Below are 24,366 nucleotides of genomic sequence, written 5' to 3'. Positions count from 1 at the left end.
TGGGGTCCCTGAGTGAATTTTGGGGCTCTTTGACTGAATTTTGGGGTTCCTGAGGGGATTTTGGGGTCCCTGAGGGGATTTTGGGGTCCCTGAGGGGATTTTGGGGCTCTTTGACTGAATTTTGGGGTCCCTGAGGGGATTTTGGGGCTCTTTGACTGAATTTTGGGGTCCCTGAGGGGATTTTGGGGCTCTTTGACTGAATTTTGGGGTCCCTGAGGGGATTTTGGGGCTCTTTGACTGAATTTTGGGGTCCCTGAGGAAATTTTGGGGCTCTTTGACTGAATTTTGGGGTCCCTGAGGGGATTTTGGGGCTCTTTGACTGAATTTTGGGGCTCCTTGAATGAATTTTGGGGTCCCTGAGGGGATTTTGGGGGTCCCTGAGGGAATTTTGGGGTCCCTGAGGGGATTTTGGGGTCCCTGAGGGGATTTTGGGGTCCCTGAAGGAATTTTGGGGCTCTTTGACTGAATTTTGGGGTCCCTGAGGGAATTTTGGGGTCCCTGAGGGGATTTTGGGGTCCCTGAGGGAATTTTGGGGTCCCTGAGAGAATTTTGGGGTCTCTGAGGGGATTTTGGGGCTCTTTGACTGAATTTTGGGGTCCCTGAGGAAATTTTGGGGTCCCTGAGGAAATTTTGGGGTCTCTGAGGGAATTTTGGGGTCCCTGAGGGGATTTTGGGGTCCCTGAGGGGATTTTGGGGTCCCTGAGGAGAATTTTGGGGTCCCTGAGGGAAATTTTGGGGTCCCTGAAGAGATTTTGGGGTCCCTGAGGGGATTTTGGGGCTCTTTGAAGGAAATTTTGGGGTCCCTGAAGGAAATTTTGGGGTCCCTGAGGGAATTTTGGGGTCCCTGAGGGGATTTTGGGGTCCCTGAAGAGATTTTGAGGTCCCTGAGGGAATTTTGGGGTCTCTGAGGGAATTTTGGGGTCCCTGAGGAAATTTTGGGGCTCCTTGACTGAATTTTGGGGTCTCTGAGGAAATTTTGGGGTCTCTGAAGGAAATTTTGGGGTCCCTGAGGGAATTTTGGGGCTCTTTGACTGAATTTTGGGGTCTCTGAGGAAATTTTGGGGTCTCTGAAGGAAATTTTGGGGTCCCTGAGGGAATTTTGGGGCTCCTTGACTGAATTTTGGGGTCTCTGAGGAAATTTTGGGGTCTCTGAAGGAAATTTTGGGGTCCCTGAGGGGATTTTGGGGCTCTTTGACTGAATTTTGGGGTCCCTGAGGGAATTTTGGGGTCCTGGAGAAAATTTTGGGGTCTCTGAGGAAATTTTGGGGTCCCTGAGGGAATTTTGGGGTCCCTGAGGGAATTTTGGGGTCCCTGAGGGAAATTTTGGGGTCCCTGAGGGGATTTTGGGGCTCTTTGACTGAATTTTGGGGTCTCTGAGGGGATTTTGGGGGTCCCTGAGGGAATTTTGGGGTCTCTGACGGGATTTTGGGGTCCCTGAGGGAATTTTGGGGTCCCTGAGGAAATTTTGGGGTCCCTGAGGGAATTTTGGGGATTTTTTGAAGCCCCGCCCCCATTTTTGAAGCCCCTCCCCCATTTTGAAGCCCCTCCCCCATTTTGGAAGCCCCTCCCCCATTTTTGAAGCCCCGCCCCCATTTTTAAGCCCCTCCCCCATTTTTGAAGCCCCTCCCCCATTTTTGAAGCCCCTCCCCCATTTTTGAAGCCCCTCCCCCATTTTTAAGCCCCTCCCCCATTTTTAAGCCCCGCCCCCATTTTAAAGCCCCGCCCCCATTTTTGAAGCCCCGCCCCCATTTTTAAGCCCCTCCCCCATTTCTTTTAAGCCCCTCCCCCATCTTTTAAGCCCCTCCCCCATTTTTAAGCCCCTCCCCCTTTTTTAAGCCCCGCCCCCATTTTTGAAGCCCCTCCCCCATTTTTTGGCCCCTCCCCCATTTTTTGGGACCCCCCATGGACCCCCCGGAGCCCCAAATTCCCCGAAAACGGCCCCAAAAAAACCCGCGGCACACCCAGGTCAGGAACCGGCGCTACATGGCCATGAGGGAGCTGATCCGAGGTACAGTTATTGATTAGTTATCGGTTATTGATTAGGTATTGATTGGTTATTGGTAAATATGGATTAGTTATCAATAAGTGATCGATAATCAATGTGGATCAATCCAGCCACACTCAGGTTAGGAACCGCCGGTACATGGCCATGAGGGAGCTGATCCGAGGTACAGTTATTGATTAGCTATCGGTTATTGATTAGGTATTGATTAGTTATTGGTAAATATGGATTAGTTATCAATAAGTGATCGATAATCAATGTGGATCAATCCAGCCACACCCAGGTCAGGAGCAGCAGGTACATGGCCATGAGGGAGCTGATCCGAGGTACAGTTATTGATTAGCTATCGGTTATTGATTAGGTATTGATAAATATTGATTGGTTATCAATAAGTGATCGATAATCAATGTGGATCAATCCAGCCACACCCAGGTTAGGAGCCACAGGTGCATGGCCATGAGGGAGCTGATCCGAGGTACAGTTATTGATTAGTTATTGGTTATTGATTAGGTATTGATTCGTTATTGGTAAATATGGATTAGTTATCAATAAGTGATCGATAATCAATGTGGATCAATCCAGCCACACCCAGGTCAGGAACAGGTCAGGAAATTCCCCCCAATTTCCCCCAATTCCCCCAATTCCCCCCAAATTTTCCCCAATTTCCCCCAAATTTCCCCAATTTCCTCCCAATTTTCCCCCAAATTTCCCCCAATTTCCCCCCAAATTATCCCCAAAATTTCCCCAATTTCCCCCCAAATTTCCCAAATTTCCCCCCAAATTTCCCCCAATTCCCCCAATTTTCCCCCAAATTTCCCCAAATTCCCTCCCAATTTTCCCCAATTTCCCCCAATATTCCCCAAATTTCCCCAATTTTCCCCCAAAATTTTCCCCTTCCCCCCCATTTCCTCCCCACTTTCCCCAAATATCCCCAATTTCCCCCAAAATTTCCCCAATTTCCCCCAATTTCCCCCAATTTCCCCCCAAATTTCCCCCAAATCTCCCCAATTTCCCCCAAATCTCCCCAATTTCCCCCCAATTTTCCCCCAAATTTCCCAAATTTCCCCAAAATTTCCCCAATTTTCCCCCAATTTCCCCCCAAATTTCCCCTATTTTCCCCCAAATTTCCCCAATTTCCCCCAATTTTCCCCAAATTTTCCCCAAAATTTCCCCAATTTCCCTCCAATTTTCCCCCAATTTCCCCCCAATTTCCCCCCAAATTTTTCCCAAATTTCCCCAATTTCCCCCCAAATTTCCCCAAATTTCCCCCAAATTTCCCCAATTTCCCCCCAATTTTCCGCAATTTCCCCCCAAATTTTCCCCCAATTTTCCCCAATTTTCCCCCAATTCCCCCAATTTCCCCTAATTTCCCTCAAAATTCCCCAATTTCCCCAATTTTCCCCAATTTTCCCCCAATTCCCCCAATTTCCCCCAAATTTTCCCTCAAAATTCCCCAATTTCCCCCAAATTTCCCCAATTTTCCCCCAATTTTCACACATTTCTCTGAATTTCCCCAAAAAATTTCCACAAAATTTCCCTAATTTTCCCCCAAATTCCCCCAATTTTCCCCAATTTCCCCCCAAATTTCCCCAATTTCCCCCCAAATTTCCCCAATTTTCCTCCAAATTTCCCCCAAATTTCCCCAATTTCCCCCCAATTTCCCCCAATTTTCTGCCAAATTTCCCCAATTTTCCCTTCAATCTTCCCCCAATTTCCCCCCTAATTTTCCCTAATTTTTCCCCAAATTTACCCAATTTTCCCCCAGAATTTTCCTCTTCCTCCCCATTTCCTCCCCACTTTCCCCAAATTTCCCCAATTTCCTCCAAATCTTCCCCCAAATTTCCCCAATTTTCCCCCCAATTTCCCCCCAATTTCCCCCCAAATTTCCCCAATTTTCCCACAAAATTTCCCCAAAATTTCCTCAATTTTCCCCCAATTTCCCCCCAATTTCCCCCACATTTCCCCAATTTTCTCCAAAATTCCCCCAAATTTCCCCCCAAATTTCCCCAATTTTCCCCAATTTTCCCCAAATTTCCCCAATTTCCCCCCAAATTTCTCTGCCCCTATTTCCTCCCCAATTTCCCCAAAATTCCTCCAAAATTTCTTCCAAATTTCCCCAAATTTTCCCAAAATGTTGCCCAATTTTACCCAATTTCCCCCCCAATTTTCCCCCAAATTTCCCCAATTTTCCCCCAATTTCCTCAATTTCCCCCCAATTTCTCCCAAATTTTCCCTCATTTCCCCCCAATTTTCCCTAATTTCACCCCAAATTTTCCCCAATTTCCCCCCAAATTTCTCTCCCCCCATTTCCTCTCCAATTTCCCCAAAATTCCTCCAAAATCTCTCCAAATTCCCCCATTTACCCCTAAATTTTCCCCAATTTCCCCCCAATTTTCCCCCAATTTCCCCCACATTTCCCCAATTTCCCCCAATTTCCCCCCATTTTTCCCCCAAATTTCCCCAATTTTCCCCCAAATTTCCCCCAATTTCCCCCAAATTTCCAAAATTTTCCCCCAAAATTTTCCCCTTCCCCCCCATTTCCTCCCCACTTTTCCCAATTTCTTCCAATTTTTCCCCAAATTTCCCCTATTTCCCCCCAATTTTTCCCCAATTTCCCCCCAATTCCCCAAATTCCCCCCAAATTTTCCCAAATTTCCCCAATTTTCCCCCATTTCACCCCCAATTTCCACCAATTTTCCCCCAAATTTTCCACGAAATTCCCCCCAAATTCCCCAATTTTCACCCAAATCTCCTCCATGTCCCCCCAATTTTCCCCCAAATTTCCCACCGAATTCTCTCAATTTTCCTCCAAATTTCCCCTAAATTTCCCCAATTTTCCCTCAAAATTTTCCCTTTCCTCCCCACTTTTCCCAATTTTCCCCCAATTTTCCCCCCAAATTTACCCCAATTTCCCCAAATTTCTTAATTTTCCCCCCAAACTCCCCAATTTTCCCAAAATCCCCCTTTTCCCCCCCATTTCAGAGGGCGATTACTTCAGCGAGGAGCGGATGCGGCTCCGCGCCCCGGGGCTGTTCCAGCGCTACATCGGCCGTTTCCGGGACGGAATTCCCAAAAATCCCCCCGGAATTCCCAAAAATCCCCCCGGAATTCCCAAAAATCCGCCGGGAATTCCCAAAATTTCCCCCGGAATTCCCAAATCCGGGCCGGAAATGCCCCGAAATGCCCCGAAATTGCCCCAAAACGCGGGGCCGGCGCGGGAGCTGCGGGAGCTGCTGCTGAGCGCGCTGGAGGAGAGCGCGGGTCGGGTTTTGGGGCAGTTTGGGGGGATTTGGGGATTTGGGAGATTTTGGGGGGATTTTTGGGGTTTAATGGGATTTTGGGGGGGTTTTAGGGGATTTTGGGGGGATTTTGGGATGATTTTGGGGGGATTTGGGGAGGTTTGAGGGGATTTTGGGGGGTTTAAGGGGATTTTTGTGGGGGTTTAGGATGATTTTGGGGGGATTTTGGGGGATTTATGGGGATTTTGGAGAGATTTTGGGATGATTTTGGGGGGATTTTGGGGAGATTTTGGGATGATTTTGGAGGTTTAAGGTGATTTTTGGGGGAGTTTGGCATAATTCTGGGGGATTTTCGGGAGGTTTGAGGGGATTTTGGAGAGATTTTGGGATGACTTTGGGGGGATTTCGGATTATTTTGGGGGGATTTTGGGGGTTTAAGGGGATTTTGGGATGATTTTGGGGGGATTTTGGGGGGATTTGGGGGATTTTTGGGAGTTTTAGGGGATTTTGGGGGAATATTGGGGGGGATTTTGGGAGGTTTGAGAGGATTTTGGGATGATTTTGGGGGGATATTGGGATGATTTTTGGGGGGATTTGGGGGATTTTGGGAGGTTTGAGGGGATTTTGGAGAGATTTTGGGATGATTTTGGGGGATTTTGGGGGGTTTAAGGGGATTTTGGGATGATTTTGGGGGAATTCGGGAGTTTTGGGGGGATTTGGGATGATTTTGGGAGAATTTTGGGGTTTTGGGGAGATTTTGGGATGATTTTGGAGGTTTAAGAGGATTTTTGGGGGATTTGGGGATGATTTTGGGGGAATATTGGGGCGTTTGAGGGGATTTTGGGATGATTTTAGGGGATTTTGGGATGATTCTGGAGGTTTAAGAGGATTTTGGGGGGGTTTAGGATGATTTTGGGGGGATTTTGGGGGGATTTTGGGGGAGTTTGGGGGGATTTTGGGGGAGTTTGGGGGGTTTTAGGGGATTTCATGGGGGGGGTTGGGGGGGTTTAGGGGATTTTGGGGGAATATTGGGGAGGATTTTGGGATGATTTTGGGGGGATTTTGGGGGGTTTAAGGGGATTTTGGGGGAATATTGGGGAGGATTTTGGAAGGGTTGAGGGGATTTTGAGGGATTTTGGGATGATTTTGGGAGGATTTTGGGGAGGTTTGAGGGGATTTTGGGGGAATATTGGGGAGGATTTTGGGAGGTTTGGGGGGTTTGAGGGGATTTTGGGGGGGTTTAAGGGATTTTGGGAGGATTTTGGGAGGATTTTGGGAGGTTTGAGGGGATTTTGGGATGATTTTGGGGGAATTTTGGGAGTTTTGAGGGGATTTTGGAGAGATTTTCGGATGATTTCGGGGGATATTGGAGCGTTTGAGGGGATATTGGGAGGATTTGGGATGATTTTGGGAGAATTTGGGGGTTTGGGGGGATTTTGGGGAGATTTTGGGATGATTTTGGAGGTTTAAGGGGATTTTGGGGGGGGTTGGTATAATTTTGGGGGATTTTTGGGGGGGTTTAGGATGATTTTGGGGGGATTTTGGGGGGTTTAAGGTGATTTTGGGGGGATTTGGGACGATTTCGGGGGGATATTGGGGGATTTTTTAGGGGGATTTTGGGTCCCTTTAGGGTATTTTGGGGAAATTTTGGGTAATTTTGGGAATTTTAAGTGATTTTGAGATCATTTGGCAGCATTTTAGACAGATTTGAGGGATTTTTGGGGGGATTTAAAGCATTTTGTGACATTTGTGGGGATTTTTAATTGGGATTTTTTTCCTTTTTGTTGCGTTTTTTGTCATTTCTTTGCGATTTCTGGGGGCTGTTTTGGGATTTTTTGGTGGATTTTGGTGATTTCTGCTCCCGCAGCGGCCGAGGAGGAGGAGGATGAAGAGGAGGATGAGGATGAAGATGAAGATGAGGATGAAGATGAAGAGCGCGTTCCTGACGCGGCCGAGCGGGAACTGCTGCGCCTGGAATTCACCTCCCGCATGTACCAGCGCTTCCTGCAGGGGCTGGACAGCGACTTCGACTACAGGTGCCCCAAAATCCCCCAAATTCACCCCAAAACGGCCTCGAAACGGTGAAAATTAAAAAAAAAATGAAAAAAATCCGACAAAAAATGAGCAAAATAGCCCAAAAATAGCCCAAAAATCGACAAAAAATCCCATAAAACCACAGGAAAAAAACCAAAATGTCCCTCATAAAAAACCCAAAATGACAGAAACAACCCAAAAACCCCAAAATGCACAAATAAACCCCAAAATATTCAAAATGTCTAAAAATCTCAAAGAAATCCATCAAAAAATGGGCAAAATACGCCAAAATACCCCAAAAATCCTCCCTTATGTACCAGCGCTTCCTGCAGGGGCTGGACAGCAACTTCGACTACAGGTGCCCCAAAATCCCCCAAATTCACCCCAAAACGGCCTCGAAACGGTGAAAATTAAAAAAAAAACTGATAAAATCCGACAAAAAATGAGCAAAATAGCCCAAAAAATCTACAAAAACCACAGAAAAAACCACAAAAATTTTCTCAGAAAAACCCCGTGAAATAACCCAAAAAAACCCGAAAATTCACAAATAAATGCAAAAATATTAAAAATGTTTAAAAATCCCAATGAAATCCAACAAAAAATGAGCAAAATAGCCCAAAAATCCACAAAAAATCCACAAAAAAAATCCCATAAAACCACAGGAAAAAAACCCAGAAAAGTCCCTCATAAAAAACCCAAAATGCCTGAAACAACCCAAAACCCCCAAAATTCACAAATAAACCCCAAAATATTCAAAATTTTTAAAAATCCCAAAGAAATCCATCAAAAAATGGGCAAAATAAACCCAAAATCTACAAAAAATCCTCCCTTATGTACCAGCGCTTCCTGCAGGGGCTGGGCAGTGACTTCGACTACAGGTGCCCCAAAATCCCCCAAATTCACCCCAAAACGGCCTCGAAACGGTGAAAATTAAAAAAAAAACGAAAAAAATCTAACAAAAAATGAGCAAAATAGCCCAAAAATCCACAAAAAATCCCATAAAACCACAGGAAAAGAAACAAAAAGTCCCTCATAAAAAACCCAAAATGACAGAAACAACCCAAAAATACCAAAATTCACAAATAAACCCCAAAATATTCAAAATGTTTAAAAATCCGAGAGAAATCCTTCAAAAAATGAGCAAAATAGCCCAAAATACCCCAAAAATCCTCCCACATGTACCAGCGCTTCCTGCAGGGGCTGGACAGCGACTTCGACTACAGGTGCCCCAAAATCCCCCAAATTCACCCCAAAACGGCCTCGAAACGGTGAAAATTAAAAAAAAAATGAAAAAAATCTGACCAAAAATGAGCAAAATAGCCCAAAATGCCCCAAAAATCCTCCCTTATGTACCAGCGCTTCCTGCAGGGGCTGGACAGCGACTTCGACTACAGGTGCCCCAAAATCCCCCAAATTCACCCCAAAACGGCCTCGAAACGGTGAAAATTAAAAAAAAAACTGAAAAAATCCGACAAAAAATGAGCAAAATAGACCAAAAATAGCCCAAAAATCGACAAAAAATCCCATAAAACAAAAGGAAAAAAACCAAAAAGTCCCTCATAAAAACCCAAAATGCCTGAAATAACCCAAAAACCCCAAAATTCACAAATAATCCCCAAAATATTCAAAATGTTTAAAAATCCCAGAGAAATCCATCATAAAATGAGCAAAATACCCCAAAAATCTACAAAAAATCCTTTTGTAGATTTTGCGACTTCGACTCCAGGTGGGACAAAATCCCCCAAATTCACCCCAAAACGGCCTCGAAACGGTGAAAATTAAAAAAAAAAAACAAAAAAATCCGACAAAAAATGACCCAAAAATCCTCAAAAAATCCCTCAAAACTCCCCTAAAACTACAGAAAAAACATCAAAAATACGCAAAAAGTCCCTCAGAAAAACTCCCTGAAACAACCCAAAAACCCCAAAATTCACAAATAAACACCAAAATGTTAAAAAAGCTTAAAAATCCCGCCTAAATCCATCAAAAAATGGGCAAAATACCCCAAAATACCCCAAAAATCCTCCCTTATGTACCAGCGCTTCCTGCAGGGGCTGGACAGCGACTTCGACTACAGGTGCCCCAAAATCCCCCAAATTCACCCCAAAACGGCCTCGAAACGGTGAAAATTAAAAAAAAAACTGAAAAAATCTGACAAAAAATGAGCAAAATAGCCCAAAAAATCCACAAAAACCACAGAAAAAACCACAAAAATTTTCTCAGAAAAACCCTGTGAAATAACCCAAAACCCCTAAAATTCACAAATAAATGCAAAAATATTCAAAATGTTTAAAAATCCCAATGAAATCCAACAAAAAATGAGTAAAATAGCCCAAAAATCCACAAAAAATCCACAAAAAAATCCCATAAAACCACAGGAAAAAAACCCAGAAAAGTCCCTCATAAAAAACCCAAAATGACAGAAACATCCCAAAAATCCCAAAATTCACAAATAAACCCCAAAATATTAAAAAAGTTTAAAAATCCCAGAGAAATCCATCAAAAAATGAGCAAAATACCCCAAAATACCCCAAAAATCCTCCCTTATGTGCCAGCGCTTCCTGCAGGGGCTGGACAGCGACTTTGACTACAGGTGCCCCAAAATCCCCCAAATTCACCCCAAAACGGCCTCGAAACGGTGAAAATTAAAAAAAAAGTGAAAAAAATCCGACAGAAAATGAGCAAAATAGCCCAAAAATCCACAAAAACCACAGAAAAAAACCACAGAATGACCCAAAAATTTTCTCAGAAAAACCCCGTGAAATAACCCAAAAAACCCCAAAATTCACAAATAAATGCAAAAGTATTCAAAATGTTTAAAAATCCCAATGAAATCCAACAAAAAAATGAGCAAAATAGCCCAAAAATCAACAAAAAACCCTCAAAAAACCGCAAGAAATCCCCCAAAAATCCCCAAAACTACCCAAAAATGCCCCAAAAAAGTTCCCCAGAATATCCCAATACATTCTGTAAAAATCCCCCAAAAAATCCTCAGAATTCCCAAAGTAGTCCCAAAAAATTTCAAAAAAAAAATCCCAACAATCCCCCAAAAAATCCCAAAAACTTCCCCAAAAAATTTCCAAAAAACCCCCAAAAATCCCAAAATATTCCCAAAAAAAATTCCCAAAAAATTCCCCAAAAATTCCAAAAAAAATTTCCAAAAAACCCCCAAAAATCCCAAAATATTCCCCAAAAAAAAATTCCAAAAAAATTCCCCAAAAATTCCCCCAAAATTCCCAAAAAATTCCCGAAATTCCCAAAATTCCCGGAATTCCTGAAAAAATCCCAAAAAATTCCCAAAAAATTCCCCAAAAATCCAAAAAAATTCCCGAAATTCCCGTAATTCCCGAAAAAATCTCAAAAAATTCCCCAAAAAATCCCAAAAAATCCCCCAAAATCCCCAAAACCTTCCCAAATACCGCCCTAAAAACCCCAAATATTGCTGAAAAATTCCCAAAAAATCCCCAAAAAATTCCCAAAAAATTCCCAAAAAATTCTCAAAAAATTCCCAAAAAAATTCCCAAAAAAATCCTGGAAAAACCCCCAAAAGTCCCGTAAAATCCCCAAAACCTTCCCAAATACCACTCTAAAAATGCCAAATATTGCCCAAAAATTCCCAAAAAATTCCCAAAAATTTCCCAAAAAATTCCCCAAAAATTCCCAAAAATTTCTCAAAAAAATCCCAAAAAAATCCCCCAAAATCCTCAAAACCTTCCCAAATATCACGCTAAAAACCCCAAAAATTCCCAAAAAATTCCCAAAAAATCCCCAAAAATTCCCAAAATATTCCCAAAAAAGTCCCAAAAATTCCCCAAAATTCCCGGAATTCCCAAAAAAATCCCCAAAAATTCCAAAAAAATTCCCCAAAAATTCCCGAAATTCCCGGCATTCCCGAAAAAATCCCAAAAAATTCCCCAAAAATCCCGAAAAAATCCCAAAAAATTCCCAAAAAATTCCCAAAATTCCCGAAAATCCCGGAATTCCAGAAAAAATCCCAAAAAATTCCCAAAATATTACCAAAAAATTCCCCAAAAATTCCCAAAATCCCCAAAATTAAAAAAAAATTCCCGGAATTCCGGAAAAAATCCCAAAAAACTCCCAAAATATTCCCAAAAAATCCCCCAAAATCCCCAAAACCTTCCCAAATACCGCCCTAAAAACCCCAAATATTGCTGAAAAATTCCCCAAAAATTCCCAAAAATTCCCAAAAAATTCCCGAAATTCCCGGAATTCCCGTAATTCCCGTTTTCCCAGCTCTGTGGACGAGGACCCGGGCCGGGACCCGCTGGAGCTGCTGGCCCAGGACATGGAGGATCGATACTTCGACGAGGAGGAGCCGGGCCCGGCCCCGCCGCTGCTCTAGGGGCGCCCGAAATTCCCAAAAAACGGCCCAAAACGTCCCCAAAATAGCCCCAGAATGTCCCCAAAATATCCTCAGAACATTCCCAAAATATTCCCAAAATAGCCCCAAAATAGCCCCAAAATAGCCCCAGAATGTCCCCAGAATATCCCCAAAAATTCCCCACAATATCTGCAGAATATCCCCAAAAATTCCCAAAATATCCCCAGAATGTCCCCAGAATATCCCCAGAATGTCCCCAAAATATCCCCAAAAATTCCCAAAATATCCCCAGAATATCCCCAAAATATCCCCAGAATATCCCCAAAATATCTGCAGAATATCCCCAAAATTCCCCAAATATTCCCCAAAATATACCCAAAAATTCCCAAAATATCCCAAAAATATCTGCAGAATATCCCCAAAAACTCCCAGAATATCCCCAGAATGTCCACAGAATATCCCCAAAAATTCCCCAGAATATCTGCAGAATATCCCCAAAAATTCCCAAAATATCCCAAAAATATCCGCAAAAATTCCCAAAATATTCCCTAGAATATCCCCAAAATATCTGCAGAATATCCCCAAAATGTCCCCAAAATATCCCCAGAATATCCCCAAAATGTCCCCAGAATATCCCCAAAAATTCCCAAAATATGTCCAAAATTATCCCCAGAATATTCCCAGAATATCCCCAGAATATCCCCAAAATACCCCCCAAAATTCCTAAATTAGCCACAAAATATCCGCAAAAATTCCCAAAATATTCCCCAAAATATCCCCAGAATATCCCCCAAAAATATCCCCAAAAATTCCCCAAATATCTCCAAAATATCCCCAAAATATCCCCACAATATCCCCAGAATATCCCCAAAAATATCCCCAAAATATCCCCAAAAATTCCCAAAATATCTCCAAAATGTCCCCAGAATGTCCCCAAAATATCCCCCAAAAATCCCCAGAATATCCCCAAAATATCCCCAGAATATCCACAGAATATCCCAAAAAATTCCCAAAATATCTGCAGAATATCCCCAAAAATTCCCAAAATATCTGCAGAATATCTGCAGAATATCCCAAAAAATTCCCAAAATATCCCCAAAATATCTGCAGAATATCCCCAAAATATCTCCAAAATATCTGCAGAATATCCCAAAAAATTCCCAAAATATCTGCAGAATATCCCCAAAAATTCCCAAAATATCCCCAAAAATTCCCAAAATGTCCCCAAAATATCCCCAAAATTTCCCAAAATATCTCCAGAATATCCCCAAAATATCCCCAAAAATTCCCAAAATATCCCCAAAACATTCCCCAAATGTTCCCCAAAATATCCCCAGAATGCCCCCAAAATATCCACAAAATATCCCCTGAACATTCCCAAAATATCTGCAGAATATCCCCAAAAATTCCCAAAATATCCCCAAAATATCTGCAAAATTTCCCAAAATATTCCCCAAAATGCCCCCAAAATATCCCGAGAATATCCCCAAAATATCCCCAAAATATCCCCAAAATATCTGCAGAATATCCCCAAAAATTCCCAAAATATTCCAAAAATATCCACAAAAATTCCCAAAAATTCCCAAAATAGCCCCAGAATGTCCCCAGAATATCCCCAGAATATCCCCAAAATATCCCCAAAATATTCCCAAAATATCCCCCAAAAATTCCACAAAAATTCCAAAAACATCCCCAGAACATTCCCCAAAATATCACCAAAAAAAATTCCACAAAAATGGGAATTTTCTCCTTTTTTGGGGGGAAAAATGGGAATTTTCTGGGTCTTTTTGGGGGGATTTTGGGGCAGTTTTGGGGTGGATTTTTGGGATTTTTTGGGGTGGATTTTCGGGTGTTTTTGGCATTTTTTGGGGTATTTTAGGAGGATTTGGGGTTTATTTTTTGGGGATTTTTTAGGGGGGGATTTTGAGCTTTTCCTCAATGATTTTTGGCATTTTTGGGTCAAAAAACATCAAATAAAATAGAAATTAAATAACATTTATTGGTCCAACAGCGCGGAACAAAGGCGGAATTTTTGGGGGTGAATTTGGGGATTTTTGGGGGTGAATTTGGGGATTTTTTGGGGTGAATTTGGGGATTTTTGGGGTGGATTTGGGGTGGATTTGGGGCAGTTTTGGGGCGGTTTTGGGCACAGATTTGGGGTGGGTTTGGGGTGGATTTTTGGGTATTTTTGGCATTTATTGGGGTGGATTTTGGGGGATTTTAGGAGGATTTGGGGTTTATTTTGGGGGATTTTCATCTTTTTGAGTGGAGATTTTTCAGGGGTGGATTTTGAGCTTTTCCTTGATGATTTTTGGGTTAAAAATCAGCCAAAAAATAGAAATTAAATGACATTTATTGTTCTGATACAGCAGGACGGAGCCGGGATTTTTTGGGGTGAATTTGGGAATTTTTTGGGGTGAATTTGGGAATTTTTTGGGGTGAATTTGGGAATTTTTTGGGGCAGTTTTGGGGCGGTTTTGGCGCAGATTTGGGGTGGATTTGGGGTGGATTTTTGGGTATTTTTGGCATTTATTGGGGTGGATTTTGGGGGATTTTAGGAGGATTTGGGATTTATTTTGGGGGATTTTCGGCTTTTTGAGTGGAGATTTTTCAGGGGTGGATTTTGAGCTTTTCCTTGATGATTTTTGGGTTAAAAATCAGCCAAAAAATAGAAATTAAATAACATTTATTGGTCCAACAGCGCAGAACAAAGGCGGAATTTTTTGGGATGAATTTGGGGATTTTTTTGGGGTGAATTTGGGGGTTTTTAGGGTGAATTTGTGGATTTTTGGGATGAATTTGGGGATTTTTTAGGGGTGAATTTGTGGATTTTTGGGGTGAATTTGGGGATTTTTTTGGGGTGAATTTGGGGATTTTTTTGGGGTGAATTTGGGGATTTTTGGGGTGAATTTGGGGATTTTTTAGGGGTGAATTTGGGGATTATTTTGGGGTGAATTTGGGGATTTTTGGGGAGAATTTGGAGATTTTTGGGGTTAATTTGGGGATTTTTGGGGTGAATTTGGGGATTTTTGGGGTGAATTTGGGGATTTTTTTGGGGGGGATTTGGGGATTTTTGGGGTGAATTTGGGGATTTTTTTGGGGTGAATTTGGGATTTTTTAGGGGTGAATTTGTAGATTTTTGGGGTGAATTTGGGTTTTTTTGGGGGTGAATTTGTGGATTTTTGGGGTGAATTTGGGATTTTTTTGGGGGTGAATTTGTGGATTTTTTGGGGTGAATTTGGGATTTTCTGTGGGGGATTTGGGGATTTTTTGGGGTGAATTTGGGGATTTTTGGGGGGAATTTGTGGATTTTTGGGGTGAATTTGGGGATTTTTGGGGTGAATTTGGGTATTTTTTTGGGGGGGATTTGGGGATTTTTGGGGTGAATTTTGGGATTTTTTGGGGGTGAATTTGTAGATTTTTTGGGTGAATTTGGGGATTTTTTGGGGTGAATTTGGGGATTTTTGGGGTGAATTTGGGGATTTTTGGGGTGAATTTGGGGATTTTTGAGGTGAATTTGGGGATTTTTGGGGTGAATTTGGGGATTTTTTTGGGATGAATTTGGGGATTTTTTAGGGGTGAATTTGTGGATTTTTTTGGCGTTGATTTGGGGCAGTTTTAGAGTGGATTTGGGGTGGATTTTCAGGTGTTTCTGGGATTTTTTGGGGTGGATTTTGGGGTATTTCAGGGGAATTTGGGGTTTATTTTTGGGGTTTATTTTTGGGGTTTATTTTTGGCTTTTTGAGCAGAGGTTTTTTTAAGAGAATTTTTGAGCTTTTCCTCAATGATTTTTGGCATTTTTGGAGCAAAAAAACAGCAAAAAAAAAAGAAATTAAATAACATTTATTGGTCCAACAGCGCGGAACAAAGGCGGAATTTTTGGGGTGAATTTGGGATTTTTTTGGGGTGAATTTGGGAATTTTTTGGGGTGAATTTGGGGTGGATTTGGGGCAGTTTTGGGGCGGTTTTGGCGCAACTTTGGGGTGGATTTGGGGTGGATTTGGGGTGGATTTTTGGGTATTTTTGGCATTTATTGAGGTGGATTTTGGGAGATTTTAGGAGGATTTTGGGTTTATTTGCGGGAATTTTGGCTTTTTGAGGGGTGACTTTTTAGATATTTAGAATTTTTTAGATTTTTACATTTTTTATAATTATTGTAGATTATTCTCGGCATTTTTACATCACGAACCAGCAAAAAAAAATAGAAATTAAATAACATTTATTGGTCCAACAGCGCGGAACAAAGGCGGAATTTTTTGGGGTGAACGCGAGGATTTATGGGGTGAATTTGGGGATTTTTTTGGGGTGAATTTGGGGGTTTTTGGGGGTCAGCTGCACTTGCAGGAGCTGACCACCATCCCCGAGAGCTGCTCCACGCGCGCCTTTCGCCCCACGTAGTAAACGATGGGCAGCGGCTCCAGAGTGTGCGGCACGCAGCACGGCGCCGCCGAACCGCCCGGGTTGTGCAGGTTGTACAGCGCCAACACCTGGAAAAATGAGGTCAAAATACAGCTAAAATACAGCCAAAACATGGCCAAAATATATCCCAAAATATACAAAAAATATACACAAAATATATCCCAAAATATAGCCAAAATATACACAAAATATATCCCAAAATATACACAAAATATATCCCAAAATAACCCCAAAATACACACAAAATATATCCCAAAATGCAGCCAAAATATATCCCAAAATACACCCAAAATATACACAAAATATATCCCAAAATACAGCCAAAATGCAGCCAAAATATATCCCAAAATACAGCCAAAATATATCCCAAAACACAACCAAAAAACAGCCAAAATAACCCCAAACTACAGCCAAAATAACCCCAAACTGCATCCAAACTACACTCAAAATACACCCAAAATACACCCAAAACAACCCCAAAATAAACCTAAATTACAGCAAAATACACCCAAAATACATCCCAAAATACACCCAAAATAACCCCATAATACACCCAAAATACACCCAAAATAACCCCAAAATACACCTGAAATACACCTGAAATACATCCCAAAATACACCCGAAAAAGCCCCAAAATACACCCAAAATATGCCCAAAATAACCCCAAAATATACCTGAAATACAACCCAAAATACACCCAAAATAACCCCAAAATACACCCAAAATATATCCCAAAATACGCCTGAAATGCACCCAAACTATATCCCAAAATATACACAAAATATACACAAAATATATCCCAAAATATCCCCAAATGCTGCCCGGGTTGTGCAGGTTGTACAGCGCCAACACCTGGAAAAATGTGGCCAAAATACAGTCAAAATGCAGCCAAAATAACCCCAAAATACACAAAAAATATACACAATATATATCCCAAAATACAGCCAAAATATATCCCAAAATACACCTAAAATACACACAAAATATATCCCAAAATATATCCAAAAATATATCCCAAAATACAGCCAAAACACGGCCAAAATACAGCCAAAATACAGCCAAAATATATCCCAAAATACAGCCAAAATACAGCCAGACTATATCCCAAAATACGCCTGAAATGCACCCAAAATATATCCCAAAATACACCTGAACTACAGCCAAAATACACCCAAAATATATCCCAAAATATCCCCAAATGCCGCCCGGGTTGTGCAGGTTGTACAGCGCCAGAACCTGGAAAAATGCGGCCAAAATACAGCTAAAATAACCCCAAAATATATCCCAAAATACGCCTGAAATACAGCCAAAATATACACAAAATATATCCCAAAATACACCTGAAATACACACAAAATATATCCCAAAACACAGCCCAAATACAGGCAAACTATATCCCAAAATAGAGCCAAAATATATGCGAAAATACACCCGAAATAAACCCAAAATATATCCCAAAATACTGCCAAAATGCAGCCAAAATATATCCCAAAATACACCCAAAATAGACACAAAATATACACAAAATATATCCCAAAATACAGCCAAAATACAGCCAAAATAACCCCAAAATACACCTGAAATACACACAAAATATATCCCAAAATACAGCCAAAATATACACAAAATATATCCCAAAATTCACCTGAAATACACCCCAACTGCATCCAAACTACACCCAAAATACACCCAAAACAACCCCAAAATAAACCCAAATTACAGCAAAATACACCCAAAATACATCCCAAACTACATCCCAAAATACACCAAAAATAACCCCATAATTCACCCAAAATACACCTGAAATAGACCCAAAATACACCTGAAATGCACCCGAAATACACCTGAAATACATCCCAAAATACACCCGAAAAAGCCCCAAAATACACCCAAAATACACCCAAAATATATCCCAAAATACACCTGAAATACACCCAAAATATACACAAAATATATCCCAAAATATATCCCAAAATACAGCCAAAATAACCCCAAAATACAGCCAGACTATATCCCAAAATACACCTGAAATACACACAAAATATATCCCAAAACACGCGCAAAAAAACCTCAAAATACACCCAAAATACACCCCAACTGCATCCAAACTACACTCAAAATACACCCAAAACACACCCAAAACAACCCCAAAATAAACCCATATTACAGCAAAATACACCCAAAATACACCCCAAAATAACCCCATAATACACCCAAAATACACCTGAAATACACCCGAAATACACCTGAAATACATCCCAAAATACACCAAAAGAAACCCCAAAATACACCCAAAATACACCCAAAAATGGCCCCAAAATACCCACAAAATATATCCTAAAATACACCCAAAATACACCCAAATTGCATCCAAAATACATCCCAAAATATGCCCATAATAACCCCAAAATACACCCAAAATATATCCCAAAATACACCCAAACTGCATCCAAAATACACCTGAAATACACACAAATTGCACCCAAAGTACGCCCAAAATAACCCCAAAATAAACCCAGAATACACCTGAAATACACACAAAATACATCCCAAAAAATCCGCACATTATCCCCAGAATGCATCCAAAAATGGCCCCAAAATACACATAAAATAACCCCAAAATACACCCAAAGCACATTGCAGAATACACCCAAAAGACACCCAAAATGCACCAAAAATACATGCGAAATACTCCCGATATACACCCGAAATACACCCCAAAAACACCCCAAATACACCCAAAATACACACGAAATACACCCGAAATACACCCAAAATACACCCAGAAAAACACCCCATATACACCCGAAATACAGACAAAATACACATGAAATGCACCCAAAATACACCTGAAATACAACTGAAAGACACCTGAAATACAGCCAAAATACTCCCAAAATACACCCAAAATACATGTGAAATAGTCCCGAAATACTCCCAAAATACACCCGAAATACACATGAAATACACCCAAAATTCACCCAAAATACACCCAAAATACACCAAAAATACATCCAAAATACACACGAAATACGCCCGAAATACACCCGAAATGCACCCAAATTATCCCCAGAATGCACCCAAAAATGGCCCCCAAATTCCCCCCACACCTCCCCCAAATCCCCCCTGGGACCCCCCAAATCCCCCCAAATCCCCCCTGAGACCCCCCAAATCCCCCCTGGGACCCCAAAATCCCCCCAAACCCTCTCCAAACCCTCATTTATCACCCTGGGACCCCCCAAAATCCCCCCTGGGACCCCCCAAATCCCACCTGGGACCCCCCAGATTCCCATTTATCACCCTGGGACCCCCAAAAATCCCCCCAAACCCCCCAAAATCTCCTCTAAACCCCCCCAAATTGCCTTCCAACCCTCATTTATCAGCCTGGGACCCCCCAAAAATCCTGCCGAACACCCCCAAAATCGCCCCAAATCGCCCCAAATCCCCCCTGGGACCCCCCAAATCCTCCCGAAACCCTCATTTATCACCCTGGGACCCCCCAAATCCCACCTGGGACCCCCCGGGACCCCCAAATCCCACCTTGGTGTGGTGGCTGTCGCCCCCCCAGGGCCCCCAAACCCCCTGGGACCCCCCAAATCCCCCCAAAATCCCCCGAAATCCACCCCAAACCCCCATTTATCACCCTGGGACCCCCCAAAATCCCCCCAAACCCCCCAAAATCTCCTCTAAACCCCCCAAAATCCTCTTCAAACCCCCCAAAATCCCCCCAAACCCTCCCCAAACCCTCATTTATCAGCCTGGGACCCCCCAAATCCCCCCTGGGACCCCCCAAAATCCTCTCCAAATGCCCTCAAATCCTCCCCAAACCCTCATTTATCACCCTGGGACCCCCAAAATCCCCCCCAAAATCCCCCCAAACCCCCCCAAATCCCCCCCAAATCCACCCCAAATCCACCCCAAATCCTCCCCAAACGCTGATTTATCACCCTGGGACCCCCCAAATCCCCCCAGACCCCACCTTGGTGTGGTGGGTGTCTCCCCCCCAGGGCCCCCAAACCCCCTGGGACCCCCCAAATCCCCCCAAAATCCCCCCAAATCCCCCCTGGGACCCCCAAACCCCCCCAAATCCCACCTTGGTGTGGTGGCTGTCGCCCCCCAGATGTAGGTGCAGGACCCCAAACCCCCTGGGACCCCCCAAAATCCCCCCCAAATCCCCCCAAATCCCCCCCAAACCCTCATTTATCACCCTGGGACCCCCCAGATCCCCCATGGGACCCCCCAAATCCCCCCAAAACCCCCACAAATCCCCCTCAAACACCCCCAAATCCATCCTGGGACCCCCCAAAATCCCCCTAAATCTCCTCTAAACCCCCCAGACCTTCCCCAAACCCCCATTTATCACCCCGGGATCCCCCAAAATCCCCCCAAACCCCCCAAAATCTCCTCTAAAGCCCCCAAAATCTCCCCCCCAACCGTCATTTATCAACCTGGGACCCCCCAATATCCCCCCAAACCTCCCTAAAATCTCCTCTAAACCCCCCAAAATCCCCCCAAAATCCTCCCGAAACCCTCATTTATCACCCTGGGACCCCCTGGGACCCCCCAAATCCCTCAACATCCCCCAAAATCTCCTCTAATTCCCCCTAAAATCCCCCCAAATCCTCCCCAAACCCCCATTTATCACCCTGGGACCCCCCAAATCCCCCCTGGGACCCCCCAAATCCCCCCCAAATTCCCCCAAATCCTCTCCAAACCCTCATTTATCACCCTGGGACCCCCAAAATCTCCCCCAAAATCTCCTCTAAACCCCCCATAATCCCCCCAAATCCCCCCAAATCCTCCCCAACCCCTCTTTTATCAGCCTGGGACCCCCCAAAATCCCCCCTGGGATCCCCTAAATCCCCCCAAACCCTCCCCAAACCCTCATTTATCACCCTGGGACCCCCCAAATCCCCCTTGGGACCCTCCAAATCTCCCTCAAATCTCCCCCAACTCCCCCCAAATCGCCCTCAAACCCCCTGGGACCCCCCAAAGCCCCCCAAACCCCCCAGTTCCCACCTTGGTGTGGTGGCTGTCGCCCCCCCAGATGTAGGAACAGGTCCCCAAACCCCCTGGGACCCCCCAGTTCCCACCTTGGTGTGGTGGCTGTCGCCCCCCCAGATGTAGGCGCAGCCCCCCCCGCAGAAATTGGCCATGTAGCCGCGGGGCTCGTGGATCCACTTCCACTGCAGGTCCCGGCGGAAATCGATCCACAGCGGCCGCACGCAGCAGCTCCCCTCCTCGGGGCTGGAATTTTGGGGAATTTGGGGGGTTTTGGGGGTTTAGAGGGGATTTTGGGGGTTTTGGGGGGATTTTGGGGGTCCCGCCGGAAATCGATCCACAGCGGCCGCACGCAGCAGCTCCCCTCCTCGGGGCTGGAATTTTGGGGAATTTGGGGGGTTTTGGGGGTTTAGAGGGGATTTTGGGGGTTTTGGGGGGATTTTGGGGGTCCCGCCGGAAATCGATCCACAGCGGCCGCACGCAGCAGCTCCCCTCCTCCAGGCTGGATTTTGGGGAATTTGGGGGGTTTTGGGGGTTTAGAGGGGATTTTGGGGGATTTGGGGGGTTTTGGGGGGGTTTGAGGGATATTAGGGGGTCCCAGGGTGGTAAATGGGGATTTGGGGAGGATTTGGAGGGGTTTAGGGGGATATTGGGGAGCCCAAGGCTGATAAATGGGGTTTGGGGGGATTTTGGGGGGTCTCAGGGTGATAAATGAGAGTTTGGGGAAGGTTTGGGGGGACTTTGGGGGATTTAGAGGGGATTTTGGGGGGGTTGGGAAGATTTTGGGGGTCCCCAGATCTTCCTGAGTAAAGAATGGGGGATTTTGGGGGAATTTTGGGGGTCCCAGGGTGATAAATGGGGGTTTGGGGGGATTTTGGGGGGATTTGGGGGGATTTGGGGGGGTTTCAGGGGATTTTGGGGGGATTTTGGGGGGTTTGGGGAGATATTGGGGGGTCACGGGGTGATAAGTGAGGGTTTGGGGAGGGTTTGGGGGGATTTGGGGGGGATTTGGGGGGGGTTAGAGGAGATTTTGGGGGGTTTGGGGGTCCCAGGGTGATAAATGAGGGTTTGGGGAGGGTTTGGGGGGATTTTGGGGGGTTTGGGGAGGATTTTGGGGGGTTTGGGGGGATTTGGGGGTCCCAGGGTGATAAGTGAGGGTTTGGGGAGGGTTTGGGGGGATTTCGGGGGATTTTGGGGGATTTTTGGGGGGTTTTGGGGGGTTTGGGGGGATTTTGGGGGTCCCGGCGGAAATCGATCCACAGCAGCCGCACGCAGCAGCTCCCCTCCTCCGGGCTGGATTGGGGAATTTGGGGGTTTTCGGGGGTTTAGAGGAGATTTTGGGGGGATTTGGGGGGATTTTGGGGATCCCCAGATCTCCCTGAGTGAAGAATGGGAGATTTTGGGGGGGTTTGGGGGGATTTTGGGGGGTTTAGAGGAGATTTTGGGGGCATTTGTGGGGATTTTGGGAATCCCGAGATCTCCCTGGGTGAAGAATGGGGGATTTTGGGGGGGTTTGGGGGGATTTTGGGGGGTTTAGAGGAGATTTTGGGGGGTTTGGGGAGGATTTTAGGGGGTTTAGAGGAGATTTTGGGGGGATTTTGGGGGGTCCCAGGGTGATAAATGGGGGTTTGGGGAGGGTTTGGGGTGGATTTTGGGGTGTTTAGAGGAGATTTTGGGGGATTTGGGGGGATTTTGGGGGATCCCGGGGTGGTAAATGGGGGTTTGGGGGGATTTGGGGGGGATTTGGGGGGGTTCCAAGGGTGATAAATGAAGGTTTGGGGAGGATTATGGGGGGTTTAGAGGAGATTTTGGGGGGATTTGGGGGGTCCCAGGGGGGATTTGGGGGGTCCCAGGGTGATAAATGGGGGTTTGGGGGAGATTTGTCCCCAATCCCCCCAATGTCCCCAATGTCCCCAATGTCCCCAATGTCCCCCCAATGTCCCCAATGTCCCCAGTGTCCCCAATCCCCCCAATGTCCCCCCAATGTCCCCAATCCCCCCAATGTCCCCAATGTCCCCAATGTCCCCAATGTCCCCAATGTCCCCAATGTCCCCAATCCCCCCAATGTCCCCGATGTCCCCAATGTCCCCAATCCCCCCAATGTCCCCCCAATGTCCCCAACCCCCCCAATGTCCCCAATGTCCCCAATGTCCCCAATGTCCCCAATGTCCCCAATGTCCCCAATGTCCCCAATCCCCCCAATCCCCCCAATGTCCCCAATGTTCCCAATGTCCCCAAGGATGTCCCCAATGTCCCCAATGTCCCCAATGTCCCCAGTGTCCCCGATGTCCCCAATGTCCCCAATGTCCCCAATGTCCCCAATGTCCCCGATGTCCCCAATGTCCCCCCAATGTCCCCAATGTCCCCAATGTCCCCCCAATGTCCCCAATGTCCCCAATCCCCCCAATGTCCCCAATGTCCCCGATGTCCCCAATCCCCCCAATGTCCCCAATGTCCCCAATGCCCCCAATGTCCCCAATGTCCCCAATGTCCCCAATGCCCCCAATGTCCCCAATGTCCCCAATGTCCCCAATCCCCCCAATGTCCCCAATGTCCCCAATGTCCCCAATGTCCCCGATGTCCCCAATGTCCCCAATGTCCCCATTGTCCCCAATGTCCCCAATGTCCCCGATGTCCCCAATGTCCCCAATGTCCCCATTGTCCCCAATGTCCCCAATCCCCCCAATGTCCCCAATGTCCCCAATGTCCCCAATGTCCCCAATGTCCCCAATCCCCCCAATGTCCCCAATGTCCCCCCAATGTCCCCAATTCCCCCAATGTCCCCAATGTCCCCAATGTCCCCAATGTCCCCAATGTCCCCAATGTCCCCAAGGTGTCCCCAATGTCCCCCCAATCCCCCCAATGTCCCCAATGTCCCCAATGTCCCCGATGTCCCCAATGTCCCCCAATGTCCCCAATGTCCCCAATGTCCCCAATCCCCCCGATGTCCCCGATGTCCCCGATGTCCCCGATGTCCCCAATGTCCCCACCCCCCGCAGTGCTGTCCCTCCAGCTCGCGCCGCTGCCGGTGGCCGTGCAGGGCCTGGGCGCGCTCGGGTGGCAGCGCCATGGCCAGGACGTGGGGGACACGGCGGTGACGCCGCGCGATGCTCTGCATGTCCCCCCGCTGCTGCTCGAAGCCTGCGGGGACATCGTCATCGTCATTGTCATCGTCATCATTGTCATCGTCATCATCATTGTCATCGTCATCGTCATCGTCATCATCGTCATCATCATCGTCATCGTCATCGTCATTGTCATCATCATCATCATCATCGTCATCATCGTCATCATCATCGTCATCATCATCGTCATTGTCATCATCATC

At 45.2% G+C, this 24,366-nt stretch overlaps 3 protein-coding genes across 7 annotated transcripts in view; 1 reads left to right on the top strand and 2 right to left on the bottom strand.

The window, feature by feature from the left end:
* Window positions 1–24,366, bottom strand: part of LOC121468955 (uncharacterized) — a 2,238,800-nt gene that overhangs the window by 180,179 nt on the left and 2,034,255 nt on the right. The window lies entirely within an intron of this gene.
* On the top strand, window positions 1,851–11,717 carry CCDC97 (coiled-coil domain containing 97). 2 transcript variants are annotated; one of them, XM_072920982.1, is made up of 4 exons: window positions 1,851–2,008; window positions 4,985–5,263; window positions 7,109–7,277; window positions 11,530–11,717. In XM_072920982.1, the coding sequence occupies exons 1-4, from the start codon at window positions 1,903–1,905 to the stop codon at window positions 11,636–11,638; spliced, it is 663 nt and encodes a 220-aa protein (XP_072777083.1). In that variant the 5' UTR covers window positions 1,851–1,902; the 3' UTR covers window positions 11,639–11,717. The 2 variants fall into 2 exon arrangements, with proteins under 2 accessions (XP_072777083.1, XP_072777084.1); XM_072920983.1 differs by lacking the exon at window positions 1,851–2,008 and adding an exon at window positions 2,066–2,168.
* The window catches only part of LOC121468633 (transforming growth factor beta-1 proprotein), a 40,255-nt gene continuing 31,708 nt past the window's right edge, over window positions 15,820–24,366 (bottom strand). For all 4 annotated transcript variants that reach the window (XM_072920971.1, XM_072920973.1, XM_072920974.1 and 1 more), the window contains 3 exons: window positions 24,029–24,179; window positions 21,131–21,284; window positions 15,820–16,104 (listed from right to left, as the gene is read on the bottom strand). In XM_072920971.1, coding sequence (XP_072777072.1) covers window positions 15,946–16,104; window positions 21,131–21,284; window positions 24,029–24,179 — 464 coding nt within the window. In that variant the 3' untranslated portion in view covers window positions 15,820–15,945. The remainder of the gene's footprint in view (window positions 16,105–21,130; window positions 21,285–24,028; window positions 24,180–24,366) is intronic.

Source organism: Taeniopygia guttata, chromosome 34, assembly GCF_048771995.1.
Source record: "Taeniopygia guttata chromosome 34, bTaeGut7.mat, whole genome shotgun sequence".
Taxonomy (NCBI): Eukaryota; Metazoa; Chordata; class Aves; order Passeriformes; family Estrildidae; genus Taeniopygia; species Taeniopygia guttata.
This window is presented reverse-complemented; position numbering and strand designations above follow the sequence as displayed.

Excerpts from the sequence above, each read along its gene's own strand:
- CCDC97 (XM_072920982.1), top strand. The coding sequence starts at position 1,903 with ATGGACCCCCCGGAGCCCCAAATTCCCCGAAAACGGCCCCAAAAAAAC. Across the intron at positions 2,009-4,984 it reads CATGAGGGAGCTGATCCGAG|AGGGCGATTACTTCAGCGAG; the intron begins GTACAGTTATTG and ends CCCCCATTTCAG. Across the intron at positions 7,278-11,529 it reads GACAGCGACTTCGACTACAG|CTCTGTGGACGAGGACCCGG; the intron begins GTGCCCCAAAAT and ends CCGTTTTCCCAG.